The 16,533-nt window shown below is 36.9% G+C and overlaps 1 protein-coding gene across 3 annotated transcripts in view; it reads right to left on the bottom strand.

Moving 5' to 3' along the window:
- The window catches only part of Aff2 (ALF transcription elongation factor 2), a 478,328-nt gene that overhangs the window by 28,178 nt on the left and 433,617 nt on the right, over window positions 1-16,533 (bottom strand). For all 3 annotated transcript variants that reach the window (XM_074064173.1, XM_074064171.1, XM_074064172.1), the window contains 2 exons: window positions 15,726-15,847; window positions 3,937-4,156 (listed from right to left, as the gene is read on the bottom strand). In XM_074064173.1, coding sequence (XP_073920274.1) covers window positions 3,937-4,156; window positions 15,726-15,847 — 342 coding nt within the window. The remainder of the gene's footprint in view (window positions 1-3,936; window positions 4,157-15,725; window positions 15,848-16,533) is intronic.

Here is a 16,533-nt window from a genome sequence, read left to right on the forward strand (position 1 = left end):
ATAGACAAAGACATGAGACAGAAGAGGAGAAAGGAAAGGAGAGAAAAAAGGAGAGGAAGAGAGAGGAAGGAAGGAGGGGAGGGGAGAGGGAGGGAAAGAGAGAGAGAGAGAGAGAGAGAGAGAGAGAGAGTTTGACTGTGACTCTAATGTAGACATTTTTGATAAGGGGATCAGTCTAGAAAATGTCTTTAGGATAAGTAAAGTCCCCAAGTCACTTTATAAAATACCAGATATAAGGCATCAAAATACTAGAATATTAGGAATTGTACTGCAATGATCAGTGTGCTCTGGCTGAAGCAGCTCTTTTACTCATGTGAGGCCCTTGACTTATTTCTGACTAAGTGTATGCCATGCAATTGTGCTTCATTTTGAAGTCTTGGGATGGTGAAATCTCATTTCCACTTACTGAAATATCAAAAGGTAAGAGACTTATGAGGGTTACACTTTGAATTGCCATGGCTGTAGAGAGAGTGGGATCCAGAAGAAAGCAGATGATAGAATTTGTAATTACGAGGCAGTATTATGTTAAAGACCACATGCCAGGTTCACATGACAGACCATGCCCTCCTCATATGGCAACTGTGGGACAATCCTGATTGTTCTACCTCTGACAATACTCCCTATGGTGCCTCTTCCTCCTTCAGCTCTTCTAAGTTGGTATCTCCTTAAAATTGGTACACCCTAAAGTTCATTCCTTTAGATATCTTCTTTCCTGATCAGATTTGTCAATTTCAGACGTGTTGGCACAAATTCAAGAATAAACAGATAATTCCCAAATGGCATCTTCAATCTTACCTTCTCTCTGAAGCTCCAAACCTGCAGTGATCCTTCTCGAAGGTTCAACCAAGATGCCCACATTTTTCTCTAACCAAATTAATAGAAAACCAGTTCCCTCTTTCTGTTAATAGTAGGATGGTCTTCCCCGCCATCAAGGCTGGATTTCTCCATGTCACTGAGTTTCCAATTGAGTTTGGCATGGTACCACAGGGAACTGTGGTATTCCCTGGGCTAGAGGCATTATATAGACAGTGTAGGGTCTCTCCAGCTTGTCTTCCATCTGAGCTGTTCTATTTTAATGAGTTTTATATACCTAGGTTCTGTAATTTCATTTTTATTTTTTTCTTATTTATTTTTAATTTTTTTATTATCATGTTATTGTTGTGCTGGGGATACATTGTGACATTTACAAAAGTGCTTACAATATATCTTAGTTAGATGCACCCCTTCTATCATTCTCCTTTATCCCCCTTCTCTCCCCATCATTTTAAAAACTGATAATGCTCCTGAAACTCCTTTTGAAAACCCCAGCTACATTTCATCATTTTTTGTTTTCCATTAAACTTATCCAATGAAGTATAAATTCTATTTACTGCACCTTCTAGTGTCTCTCAAATCTGTCCTTTCTTCCTTCAAAGCCTTAAGTGCAGTCTCTTACAGCTTCATACTGGGGCTGACAGTCTCCCCAGGTTGGGTCTACCAGCCGGAGCTTCTTAAAAAAAGCTCCAAGCATGTCACTCCCCCTGAACCCAAGTGCAGACTCCAGGAGGAACTCCTGCACAGGCATTCAAGCCCCCTCCACTGCCCCGATAGAACTTTAGCTTGCTGCCCAGTCTCTAACTTTTTCCTTCCATGACCTTGGCTTCAACCAAACTGACCCTACTTTCTTGATCTGGTTCATGTGGAGTCTGAGATTTAAAAGCACCTTGACTTTATTTCTTCCTTTTTCATTACCATTTTGTGATAATGTACTCCATTATTCTTATTTTATATTTAATTTTTAATATTGTGGTAAACAAGCATATCATGAACTTTATCAACAGCTAATTTTAAGCACATTGTTCAGTAGTTTTAATTACATTCACATTGCTGTGCAATCAATTCCCAGAAATCTTTTACATTTTATAAAACTGAAATTCTTTATGCCTTAAACAACTACTTTCCATTCCCCCTTATCTTAGCTCTTGGCAACCACCATTCTACTTTCTCTCTCTATGAATATGAATAAAGCTGTATAGTATTTTATTGTATGGATATACCACATTTTCTCTCATCTCATCTATTCTTCTCATCTATTAAGGTTCAGCTCAACAAACCCCTCCTCCACTAAGAAAACTTCATTTGCTTATATAGCCAAAAGTACTTTAATCTTTTTTGTACCATTAATAGGAGTGACTCTATACTTTTTCTAAGACACCAGTCATCTAATCAGTCATTTTATACTCTAGTCCTTTGAACACAACTCTCATTGATCACATCAGATTGGAACCATCTGTGGTTTATGACACTGCCCCTCTAACCCATAGCCTAGCACCGTCAGTATTTGTCAAATGCATTAAAGCATATATGCAGGCATGCATGTCTTAGTCAATGATTTCATTTTAAAAGATAAAAACCCAGTGTAATACTTCTTTTTTTTGTGGTGGTGGTGGTATTGGGGATTGAACTCAGGGTCTTAAGTTTACTTAGGCAAGTGTTCTATAACTTGAATCATGCCCCAGCCCTTTTACTTATAGTTTGTTTTTCAGATTTAGGTCTGGCCCTAAATCTGCCAGACTGGCCTTGAACTGTGATCCTCCTACCTTTGCCTCCCAAGTACCTGAGATTACAGTGTGTACCACCATCACAGTGATCTCATAATATATATATAATATATATTATATATATTAAGATATATATATTTATCTTGTACATCTATAAAATATATATATCTTATATACGTTACATATATAAGATATATTTCTTATATCCATGCAAATTCATCCTTTCCACTTTATCGTAGACCTTCTGATGATCAAATAATTTCTGCTACCTATAACACACTTAAATAAATGTACAGAGAAGGTATATATCTTCAAATTGTTATGGATATGAACAAAATAGTTTAAAGGTCACCATAGATTTTATTTAGCCCAAACAGGCAGAGTAATGAGAGCCATAAGAAACTCCTATGCCAGCTCCATAGGACTACTGTCAGAGACAGAATGGCCCATATCAAACAGTGGGGTCAGGCCAAAACAGTGCCATCCATCTTATGGCCAAGATATATGGCAAGAACTAAGGAACATCACAATCTCCACACACGTGGTATTGAGGTTGGCTCTGAGACATCTGACTGGAAATGGCTAGATATAGTCATGGTTGTACAAATCGTAAAAGCCTATCATCTGTCTACATGCACTTATTTACTGAGTTAGTAAACAGGATTGAAATCTGAAAGAAGCCTTACAGATTATAAAGTCAAATCCACTCATTATATGAACTCAAATATGTTTCAGGAGCCTCAGGAAGGATGATATATTTCTAGGAGTAAATATAATCATACTTATCACATTTTCTTAGTAATGTTTAACTGTGCAGATTTTTGTCAGCATTATTGTTGTCATAACAACCTATATTATTTAAAACATTTAATTATTTGTGGCAAAATTAAACCCTATTTGTTCACTATTTTACAAAAAATTCACATTTGTAAATATGACTGTTAGAAAAATGCAACTTGAAGTCCCGGCCCTAGTTCAGTGACCTTCAGCTATCCCACTCCATCTCCTTGCTCTTTCATTCAGTAAATGATCAGTCCCTGCCACATGTCAGATGCTGTGGTCAGTATTATGGAAGTGTTCTCTCCACCCCCAAGTTCAAGTTATGAAGCTATTGGACCAAAAGATGTCCAAGGCCTTGAGTCTGCATGTGCAATCTGTTTGGGAAGCAATATGGAGAATTAATCTGGAATGAAAAAATTCATTCAGGTTTGGAATAATTAAGATTTTAAATATGTGGTTTTGTACACACACACACACACACACATACATACATACTCACACAAACATTTTTTTTTCTGTATGCCTCTTCCTTGCAACATTCCCTTTGGTCAACTCAATTTAGGTAAGTTACCTTATTTCTAACTGACAGTTTTAATATTTGTTCCCAGACACTTACATTTACAGATATCCCTTTGAAAGTAGCACAGAATTTGCCTTCACTTCTCTTAAGTTTGGTAGTGGTGATTTGTCCAGTCATAGAGATGTTTTTGTCTTGATTGAAGGGACCATTATTGCCACTGACGTTTCTGCGACGTGGAGGATCCTCTGGCAGTGGTGAAAGCGGAGGAGGGAACAACTTTTCTTCTTTTCTTCTATTTGCTCTCCTGGATGAATTTCTGTGGAAACAAAAAGTATAGGGTGCCATGAAGCCTTATCTTGGTTTATTCTGATTTTCTCCATGATGCTGTTACTTTCAGCTGAAGTGAAATGTTAATTGGTGACCCTTTACCATTGATGATATGGTGAGGAGTATGTATAAAATGCATGTAGATATGTGTATGTGCATATATATATATATATATAGAGAGAGAGAGAAAGAGACAGAGACAGAAAGACAGAGAGACAGAACACAAAGAGAGATAGAGAGATGCATATGTACATATCTAAGAATAAACCCATGCCTTTGAAGCTGAACTCCATGAAAAAATGTGGACAGCTAATGGACTAGTATTTATTAGATTTTCATAGAAAATACAATTTAGACTTTAATCCCATCGTTTTAAGGGTAGTTTCTACTTTTTTTGCCCTGGGACTTAACTGAATAATCATGCAATAAATGGTACAATAAATAATAAGTGGGAGGACATTTTCTTTAGACATTTCTTATACATTACTTAAAATAAATTACACACTAGATCCTATTGTGACACCTTGAAAATTGTTTGTACAAATGGTTCTAGCACAATGCTAAGGCATAATGAGCCCATGATCTTAAATTGTTACTTTGAAATACTAATGTACTCCACTTCACAAAATTCCCCTTAAAATATTTTTCGGTCATATTGACACAAGACATCTGCAATCCTAAAAATAATACCATGTTTTCAAATTGATTTATCTGCCCATTAGGTGGGCACCATCAAGCAGACTAAGACTTCAAATAAAACAGAGCAACTAAAATCTTATGCTAATTGCTTAACATGGTAATTGGGTCATGGATTTTCATTTTAGTTACTGTCTTAGACGAACCAATGAAGATTACTTGAATTTTACTCTTTTCTTCGACAACTAATATTGTACTGTGCATTTACTTTACATGATTATTGACTATAATTTTCAATATCAAATTAAGTAAACAAGAATTTATGTTTTCTTATTGGTCAATTTCATTCAGTGTCTAGATATATAGATTTACCATATCTCAAAGCAACAAATCAAAGATGAATAAGCATTCAAGTGGTCTGATTTCCTGAAACAGAAATCTCCTTGTTTCACTTCTATTGTGTTGCAAAAATTTGCCAATTGTAACAATATGTGTCATCTTCTCCATCTTTTGTTTCACAGATATGGCCATATGTCATTTTATTGCCGTACAGTGAATTGTCTTAAAAAAACAAGCATTTCTGTCATTACTTATTTGATTAAAATTAATATAAATATTTTCCAATTGATTTTTAAAATTCTTTGAAATAAAGAACAACTTTAAGATAGTTGAGATGCCGGATAAAAATGATACTGAATATATGGATCAAGATTGTATTCCTGTATAAAAATGGAAAATTGAGAACTGTTGAAACTATTCCAGGAATGAGGGGAGGGAGGGATAAAGAAGAATGAATTCAACTATGATATAATGTAATAACTTTTGTAAATGTCACAGTGTATCCCCAGTGCAACAATAATATAATAAAAATAAAAAATAAAAAATGATTCTTATCCATGAGGAAGCTCCATTAACACTAGACCATATTAAGTATAAAAATTACAGAGGCACCTAGGATTTATACACACATATGTCAAGCATTTCTGTGGCATCTACAGGAGGTAGATAACCACAAAAATTTGTTATGACCACTCCTCCACTACTAGAGCTGGCTAAGGTAGTGGGGCTTACAAGGGGAAATGCTGCTTCCAGGAGGCAACTGATTTGCCATTGGCTACTATAGACAAAGCCTTCCCATATGACAATGAACATTCTGTGTAGTAGGTATCAATGTCTTATTTCCCTTTCTGTCTGCTTGGTAGTGACCTGGAACTATGAGGCTTTTCATCACTTCCTTGGCAAACAACACCCAGGGAGCAATTGCTAGCAAAACTTCTCTGACTGTTATAGCTTCCAACTACAAGTACAGTTTTTGCATGTGTGTGCTCATCTTTAGATAGGCTAGAGAAGGACAGCAGAAAAGTATATCACCACTTGTTAATTAAGCTATCAGAGATTCTACTGATTGGTCAACCCACAAAGAAGGGGAGGGGCTCAACAGGCCCCTTTTGTTGGACTTTGGGGATCTCAAGGTGTAGCAACTTTGCTAGGTTTAGGTTTTCATTTAGAAAAGTGAATGCTGAGAGCACTCAGCTCCTACTCTCTATGTCAGGGGTGCTTGCTCTTTCCTCTCTTACTTCTCTGCTTTACTCTTCTTATGCTCTGCTTTACTAATAAATTTTTGTTGTCTCTTTAAAAAAAGAAAGGTGAATGTTGGCTCATAGAAATTTTAAGAATTTAGTGTGTAGGTCAAAGGCACAAAGGAGTAGAAAAAGATTAAGGACAGTGTTCCCAAGAGAAGACCCCCTAAGAGACCAGTGTGCTTCATTCTTCAATTCCAGAGATTTTTTCCAGAGACTTAATGTCTTTGATGACGATAAGGATCTGATATAGGGCCTTCCTGAATGACAAATTCTCCTCAGGAAACGCTGCATTTTTACTTACTAGAAAAGCAGAAAACTTGATAAGACTGCAATGAAATCACCATTTATTGAAAACAAATTCAAATGACTAGATTGTTATTTAATACTTGATTGTCTGTCTTCCATAAGTTGGAGGAAGTACCAAGTCACTAGTATACATTGTAAGGAAACTAGCAGTGGGAAATGATGGTAGTGTAAACACCCCTATTTCTCTGGCCTCTTTATTTTTTCCTGTGGGTACTTTGAACTGATCAGAGTGTGGAGATTGAGGAGGTATTGCCACCAGAGCTATTCCATTTTTGTCTTTCCTCTTTGGAAAGAAGAGCCCTGGAATGACTCTGTTTGACCACCAAGATCCATGCTTCTTGGTCCACCCTGAATTGACAGGGTCAGCTTGCTCCACTGGGTTTCCAGTTCTGAGACCTGAAACTATGTGAATGGTTGTTTCAGAGCTAGTTTATACCAGAGATCCTTGGGGGGATATGGTGTCCCAGGGTTCAAATCTTCTTATCTTTATATCTTCACTTTAGCCAATCTAGTGGTAATTTTTCAGGTGCAATCTTTCATCTCAAAACAAGGACCTAGACCAAGGTAAGCTGATGCATTATTTTTGACATCTGATCTGTGGCAGATTGATGCCTAATCACCGATGTTAAAAAGTAATCTGTGAAATCAATTGTTAGCAGCAGTTAGCCAGATTGCCTTTCTGCTCTAAGCTGCTAATAGACTCCAAAACTAGGCTTTGATGGAAGCAATACCTAATGTTGAATGAATTTATAGCAATAATTACCCAGACAGAATGGTTCAAGTAACTGACATGATTGTTAGTTAAATGATATTTATAAGATAGAACAAACTTGATTGCAATGCTTGGTAGAAACAGAGGGCAGGACTTTTTTGGGTGCAGCTCATGCAATCTAAGTGGAGAGAGGTTCATGAGGCCTCCTGCCTGACTTTGGAACCTTCCACACAGAGAAAGAAGGGAGAGGAGGTGTCAACAGGTTGGAGTTAACATATCCATCCCTAGTAGACATTCCCTGACACAGAACTGCCCTGGGGTGGGGAGAGGGCACAACTTCCCACCAGCTCATTCCCTTAAATGCATCATTTTGCTGGTCTCTGTGGAGTTCAGAAAGTAGGTGCTTGTCCTCAAGCTTTGTATTAACAGTAGGTAATGCATTCAAAAAGCAACAGTGGAAGAATCAAGATGGTGAATAGCCAATAGACCCTGGAACCCTGACCTCTCATAACTCCAGAAGAATACTTCAGATTCATGGTAGCAAGGATAAGGTAACTTGACTTTTTGCCAACTAAGATACCACCAACATAATGTGCACATAATGTACAATGACCAACCCAACTGACACTTAAATTAGCTTTTTGTAGCACATAACAGCTCTGGAAGCCCAGGCACTATGGACCAACAGCTGCCGGCCCACTCACTGGAAAGCCATTCCCCGCCTCTTTTTTGGCTTCTTTTCTTCTCTTTTGGAGAAGCAAAAATGCAAGGCAAAGAACTGCAGAAAGATTTCTGCAAGCATCTGAGATATCCTGAACCTACCATAATTCATGGACACAGAACCTCATCAATTGTCACACAGCCCAACCTACCAACCTTAAGAAGGGGCAGAGACACAAAGAAAGCCCCTGTCAAAAGTTTCAGCAACTGGATTCGAAATCAGAAGAAAGAGCCCAGAACACCCATTGAACTGAGAAGGAATGCATTTCTCTTCATAATAAGGAAGAAATTTGGACAATAAAAATATATATTTTTTTCTTAAGTATTTTTATTTATTTATTTATTTTTAATTTGTTGCTACCTATGTCCCTCTTCCATTCTATCTAAATATCAATTTGCTTAGCATTCTCTTGTTCTACTTTCCTTTCTCTCCTCCATTTTTTTCTTCTCTTTTCTTTCTCCTTTCTTCTTCTTATCTTCCTCTCTGCCCCTCCCTTTCTGCACACTGTCCCTACCTCCTCCATACTCACAACTCACTGAGTAGTGTAGTATACCAACTTTACATGTTGCCCCAATCCTTCCTATCCATCTGCAATCCCTGACAATAGCACCTCCCCCACAATGACTAAACTATATCTTTACGTACATTAGAGATTATTACCCTATAGCTTCCATACCTCATATCTCTTCTCCCAATCACCCCATCATGCCTTCCTGCTCCATCTTCTAGCACCATCTTTTTAATTACCTAAGTATCTATCTCTAGGCAAACAACTGTTATCTACCCAATACTGCTGTTTATAGATAATATCACCAAAGTTTTTAAAAAATATATTATGTAAACAAGTGGTTTGGCATTGAATCTGTGAATATGTTATTGTAGGTTATACCTCCAGGTCAGGGAACAGAAATATTACAACAACATAGCTAGCAAACAACTAAGATAGCAAAGCATAGAAATTAAGTCAAGGAAAAGATAACAGGTGATTAAAACCCTCAACTAACTAATCAACAACACACAAGCAAAGCAAAATAAAAACATGGGGAGAATAAAAAGGCAGGGGAATACGACTTCTCAAAAGACTAACAATAACATAATAGAGGATTTTGGTAGAAAGTGAAGGGAATGAATCCCCAGTTGCTGATGTCAGCTGAATGATGATAAGAATGTTCAATGAGCTTAAAGAAGACATACAAAAACTACACAATGAATCACAAGAGAACACAAATTAAAAAATCAAGAAGACACAGAAACAACAAAATGAACTCAAAAAGGACTTCAACAAACACAAAAATGAAACTAAGGAGATTATTAAAAAAGAGATAAATAAAATAAAGAAGACAGCACAAGATATGAAAGAGGACTTTAACAAAGATCTGTGAAGTCTCAAAAAAAATCAAACAAAAATCCTAGAAATAAAAAGCTCCTTAAATCAGATTAAAAAATAAAGTTGAAAGCAAATTCAGCAGACTGGAACAAGTGGAAGACAGAATTTCAGGGATCAAAAACAAAATAGATATTAAAGAAAGAAACAGAAGAACCCATAGACAAAAGATTCAAGAGCTGTGAAGGGAATATGCAAGAACTCTAAATCCTGCAAAAGACCAAACCTGAAAATCAGGGATATTGAAGAAGGAGAAGAAGTGCAAGCCAAATGTATAAGTAATATAGTCAACAAAATAATAGCAGAAAATTTCCCAAATCTTAAGAAAGAGATGTCCATCTAGGTACAGAAAGCCTCCAGTACAACAAACACACATGAAGAAAACAGAACCCCTTCATGCATATTATAGTTAAAATAATTAGCACAAAGAACAAGGAAAGAATATTGAAGGATGTAAGAGAGAAAAATCAATAACAAATAAAGGTAAACCCATCAAGATAACAGCAGATTTCTCAGCAGAAACCTTAAAGGCAAAAAAGGGCATGGAGTAAGGTATTTCAAGCACTAAAAGAAAACAATTTGAGTTCTAGGATATGCTACCCAGGGAAGTTCACATTCAAAAATTAAAGAGGAATAAACAGAAACAGAAACAATACATGACCACTAAACCACCAGTACAGAAGATTCTGAAACGAATCCTACGCACAGAAGATGAAAACAAACATAGCCATGAAAGCAAGGAAATTATTAAACCTCAAGAGAACAACAGACAAGCAATCAGATAGTAGAATAGAACTAACTGCACACACACACACACACACACAGACACACACACACAAATCCTTACACAACAAAAACAACCTAATGGCGGGAATCACCACACACCTCTGAATATTAACACTGAATGATAATGGCCTCAACTTCCCCATAAAAGACACCAACTGGCAAACTGTATTAAAAAGGAAGACCCAACAGTCTGGTAATTACAAGAAACCCACCTTACAGACAGAAGCAAACATTGCCTCAGGATGAAAGAGTGGAATACTATTTACCATACCAAAGGCCTCTGAAAATAGGCAGGAGTAGCAATACTTATATCAGATAAAGTAGATTTGAAACCTGAATTAGTCAGAAGAGACAAAGAAGGTTACTTCATAATAATGAAAGAAGCAATACATCAAGAGGAAATAACAATTGTTAACTTATATGTGCCAAATGTTGGTGCACCCAATGTCATTAACCATGCAACATGCACTACTGGACTTAAAAACACAGATAGTCCCCAACACACTGGTGGTGGGAGACTTCAATACTCCTCTATCCCCAATAGATAGGTCATCCAGACAAAAAAATTAACAAAGAAATTCTAGAATTCAAATGGACCTTACAGAGGTCTATGGAGTATACCATTCTGTGACAGCACAATATACTTTCTTCTCAGCAGCCCATGGGACTTTCTCCAAAATAGGCCATATCTTAGGTCACAAAGCAAGCTTTAGCAAATATAAGAAAATTAAAATAACCTCTATATACTGTGTGACCACAATACAATAAAAGTAGAACTCAACAATAAAAGAAACAACAGAAAATAGTCAAACATATAGAGACTGAACAATACATTACCCCATGATCAAGGGGTCATTGAAGAAATAAGGGAAGAAATCAAAAAGTTCCTGGAATTTAATGAGAATGAAAGCACAACCCATCAGAACGTATGGTACACAGCAAAGGCAGTCCTAAGGGGAAAGTTTATAGCCATGAATGTATATATTAAAAACAGAGAACTCTCAAATAAATGACCTAATGCTTCATATCAAACTGCTAGAAAAACAAGAACAAATGAAACCCCAAACCAGCAGAAGGAGAGATATATAAAAATACAGGCCAAAAATAATGAAGTAGAGACCAAAAAGCCCACACACAAAAAAACAATGAAACAAAAAGCTGGTTCTTTGAAAAGATAAATAAGATTGACAAACCCCTGGTAAATTTGACTAAAATGAGGTACGAAAAAACCCAAATTAATAAAATTAGAAATGAAAAAGGGGAGATAACATCAAACACCAAAGAAATCCAAGGAATCAGTAGGAACTACTTTGAAAATCTATATTTAAATGAATTGGAAAATCTAGAAGAAATGCACAAATTTCTAGACACATATGACCATCCAAAATTGAACCAAGAGGATATTAACCACTTAAACAAATTTATAACATGCAATGAAATTGAAGTAGCAATAAAGTCTTCCACAAAAGAAAACTCTAGGACCTGACAGATTCACTGCTGAATTCTACCAGACTTTTAAAGAAAAACTAACACTAACACTCCTCAAACACTTTTCCATGAAACTGAAAGGGAAGGAACACTTCCAAACTCATTCTGTGATGCCAGTATTACACTCATCCCCAAACTGGACAAGGTACAACAAAAAAAGAGAATTACAGGCCAATCTCTTTAATGAACATAGATAGAAAAATCTTCAGTAAAATATTGGCAAACTGAATTCAATAGTATATAAAAAAATCATGTATCATGATCAGGTTGGTTTCATCCCAGGGATGCAGGGATGGCTCAACATATGCAAATCATTAAATGTAATACAGCATATTAATGGAAGCAAAGACAAAAACCACATGATCATCTCAATAGATGAACAAAAAGCCTTTGACAAAATTCAATATTCCCTTCATGATAAAAGCTTTGATGAAACTAGGAATAGAAGGAATGTATCTCAACCTAATAAAGTTTATATATGACAAGTCTATAGCCAACATCATACTAAATGGGGAAAAAGTGAAAACATTTCCTACATAGTCAGGAATGAGACAAGGGTGGCTACTCTCTCCACTGTTATTCAACATAGCAATAAGACAGGAAGAAGAAGTAAAAGGAATATAAATTGGAAAGAATGAAGTCAAACTATCCCAGATGACATGATCTTATGCCTAAAAGATCTGAGAAACTTCACCAAAAAATTCTTAGACACCATGAACAGCTTCAGCAAAGTAGCAGGATACAAAAGTCGGTTTACAAAAATCAGTAGGCTTTTTTATACACCAACAATGAATAGATTGAGAAAAAATATAGTAAAATGATGACATTTATAATAATTTAACAAAAATCAAATACCTAGGAATAAACTTAACAAAGGATGAAAATGACCTCTACAAGGAGAGTTACAAACCATTGAAGAAAAAGATCGAAGAAGACTACAGAAAGTGGAAATGTCTCCCATGTTCATGGATTGGCAGAATCAATGTAGTAAAAATGGCTATACTACTAAAAGCAATCTACATGTTCAACACAATTCCCATCAGAATCCCAATGACATTCATCACAGAGATTAAAAAATCAACCCTAAAGTTCATTTGGAAGCAAAAACGACCACCAATAGCCAAAGCAACACTGAGCAAAAAGAACAATTCTGGAGGCATCACAATACCCAACTTCAAACTATACTATTGAGCCATAGCAATAAAAACAGTATAGTACTGGCACAAAAACAGATATGAAGTCCAGGGGAACACAATAGAAGACCCAGATATGAATTCATGCAGCTAGATCACCTGATTTTTACAAAGGCAACAAAAACATATTTGGAGAAAAGACAGCCTTTTCAACAAACTTTGGTGGGAAAGTGATATCTGCAAACAGCAAACAAACTAGATCCATGTCTGTCATCCTGTACAAGTATTAACTCAAAGTGGATTAAGGACTTTAATATAAGACCTGAAACTGAATCTAGAGCATGAAAGAGGAGGGAATACACTGGAAGCAATAAGCATAGGCAAGGACTTCCTCAGTAGAACTCAGGTGGCTCAGAAACTAAGAAAGGATTGACAAATGAGACTACATGAAATTTAAAAGCTTCTGAAAAACACAAGAAATAGTCACCAAATTGAAGAGGCTGCCCATAGAATGGGAGAAAATCTTTGCCAGTATACATTTGACAAGGGATTAATAACCAGAATTTACAGGGAGCTCAAAAAATTAAATTTCCCCCAAATCATTGATCCAATGAAGAAATGGGCAAATGAACTGAACAGAGCTTTTTAAAAGGAAGAAGTCCAAATGTCTAAAAAGCACATGAAGAAATGCTTGACATACCTGGCCATAAAGGAAATGCAAATCAAAACCATGTTAATATTCCACCTCACTTTAGAATGGCTACCATCAAGAACACAAATAACAACAAATGTTGATGAGGATGCAGGGAAAAAGGAACCCTCATATACTGGTGTTGGGAATGGAAATGAATACAACCACTATGGAAAAGAGTATGGTGGCTCCTTAAAAAAACTAGATATAGAACTGCCATATGATCAACACCACTCCTAAGGATATACCCTAAGGAATGTGAATCAGTTTATAACAAAGACACCTGCACACCCAAGTTTATTGCAGGATTATTCACAATAGCTAAGCTATGGAAACAGTCCAGATGTCCCACTAATGATGAGTGGATTAAGAAAATGTGGCATTTACAATGGAATTTTGTGCAGCCATGAAGAACGAAATGTTATCATTCGCTGGTAAATGGATGGAATTGGAGAACATCATTCTGAGTGAGGTTAGCCTGGCCCAAAAGACCAAAAATCGTGTGTTCTCCCTCATATGCGGACATTAGATCAAGGGCAAACACAAGGGGATTGAACTTTGACCACAAGAAAAAAGTGAGAGCACACAAGGGAGATATGAGGATAGGTAAGACACCTAAAAAAATTTGCTAGCATCTGTTGCCCTCAATGCAGAGAAACTAAAGTAGATACCTTAAAAGCAACTGAGGCCAATAGGCAAGGGGACCAGGAACTAGAGAAAAGTTTAGATCAAAAAGAATTAACCTAGAAGGTAACACACATGCACAGGAAATTAATGTGAGTCAACTTCCTGTACAGCTATCCTTATCCTAACTAGCAAAAGCCTTTGTTCCTTCCTATTATTGCTTATACTCTCTCTTCAACAAAATTAGAGATAAGGGCAAAATAGTTTCTGCCGGGTATCAAGGGGGTGGAGGGGAGAGGGAGGGGGTGGAGGGGAGAGGGAGGGGGCGGAGTGGGTGGTAAGGGAGGGGGTGGGGGCGGGGGGAGAAATGACCCAAGCCTTGTATGCACATATGAATAATAAAAAAAAAGAAAATGTGGTATTTATATACAGTGGGATTTTATTCAGCCACAAAGAAGACTGAAATTTTGTCATTTGCAGGTAAATGGATAGAACATCATCTTAAGTGAAGTTAGCCAGGTTCAGAAGGCCAAACACTGCATGTTTTCCCTCATATGTGGAATATAAACCTAATTCAAATACAGCAATAGTATGAAACACTGTTAAGAAGATGAATATAGTTGTTGTGCTCTCTAAACAAGAGAGTTATATCACCACTGTTATAACACCACTAGGAGACTAAGATAGAAAGAAGAAAAATAGAGGAGATGAACCAATTTGGGTTACAATACATACACACATAGATAGACAGATAGATAGATATGTATATATATATGTATATATATATATATATACATATATCTAAACAAACAAAACTGTCATTTTGTCATTTTCAAATTTGGAGAACAGGAGGGCAGAACAGGTCTTTTGTGGGGAGTTGGTACCAGTGCATGGGGGGAGGAGGTGGGAAAGGGTGGGCGGTGGGTGAATATAGCGCAAATACTCCAGGAATCAAGGGTGGGGGATAAAGAAAAATGAAGGAGGGGGTGAATTAAACTATAATATATTTGATATATTGTAAGAACTTTTGTAAATGCCACAATGTACCCCCACCCAGTGCAACAATAAAAACAAAAACATAAAGCAACAGCTTTGTCATCATGTCATGATCAAGCAAAACTGTTTAATCACCATCAGAAATGAACGTTGGTCAAAAGCAGATTATAGTTAAGGTGATATGTGTCTCTTCACATTTCCCCTTTTAAATGTACTGTTTTACCCTTTACTAAGTGGAAAGAATTATTTTGGGCTGATTATGGTGATCACTCTCAGTTTTAGTAAACCTCATGGTCAGGTAAAACCTGGTACCCTGTATTCTATCCTTTACCCTTGTTAGGTCAGTGGCTATGGACAGCTTTCAGACATGGACTGAGTGACTCCTGTTTCTTAGTTAACATCTTTTTGGAATAGGATGCTCCAAATGGGCTAAAATGGTGTTTCTTAAAAATAAGAACAATCGTACAGGGCTATCATACAGAGACAGGGAAAACTCACTCTCTAGCGTTGGGAGGCTTGTGGGGTGGGGCTGGTGAGATGCAAGGGGGAAGCAGGCAGATAGTGGTAGCCTCCTCCAGGCGTTGCTTCTTCTCAGGGATTTTCTCTGCAACTTCTGCTGGCTTTGACAGGAAAAAATACACAGAACTTGAAATACATGGCATATTCAGACAAGAATATTTCGTACATTAAAATGAGCAAGACGGATAGTTTGCTTCTATTTTAACTTCTAGATTAGGTAGGGCAGTTAAATATGCACCTTTGATCAGACAGAAAAGCAATCAGCCTTGCCTAGTCTAGTCCTTCCAAGAAGTTGGCATTTGAGAGAGCTGACCTCTGTTGTGAACCTCTGATTGAAGACAGGGTGGCACAAGAATCTCATAATAAAAGTAAAGAGAATTTATAATTTTCAGACACTTCTCTCATCAATACCACCCTTACAAATGAGTAGTTCAGAAACTAACATAACTCTAACATGGCATAATTCCTGTCTAAACAGCATGGGGCATGTGGGTAACATATAATGGCTTCTTTATAAAATCAACAACATTCAGGGAAAAGAATCATGTATAAGGCATGCCTTTGGATCTTTGCATATGTTGACTCTGAAGCACATTTTTATCTCTGGTTGTATTGTTGTCAATAATAAGAGAGAAGAACCAGTGGCAGCACAAGGATCCCAGGCCTCTTGATCCTTATTTTGGAACCTTCTCATGGGATACTTTAGTGCGTGACTCAGAGATAATACCAGCGCTCCTATTTCTTAGTGCTCCCTTTTCTTCCAGGGCTCGTGTCTCACAGCACCCCC

The sequence above is a fragment of the Castor canadensis genome, chromosome X, assembly GCF_047511655.1.
Source record: "Castor canadensis chromosome X, mCasCan1.hap1v2, whole genome shotgun sequence".
Taxonomy (NCBI): domain Eukaryota; kingdom Metazoa; phylum Chordata; class Mammalia; order Rodentia; family Castoridae; genus Castor; species Castor canadensis.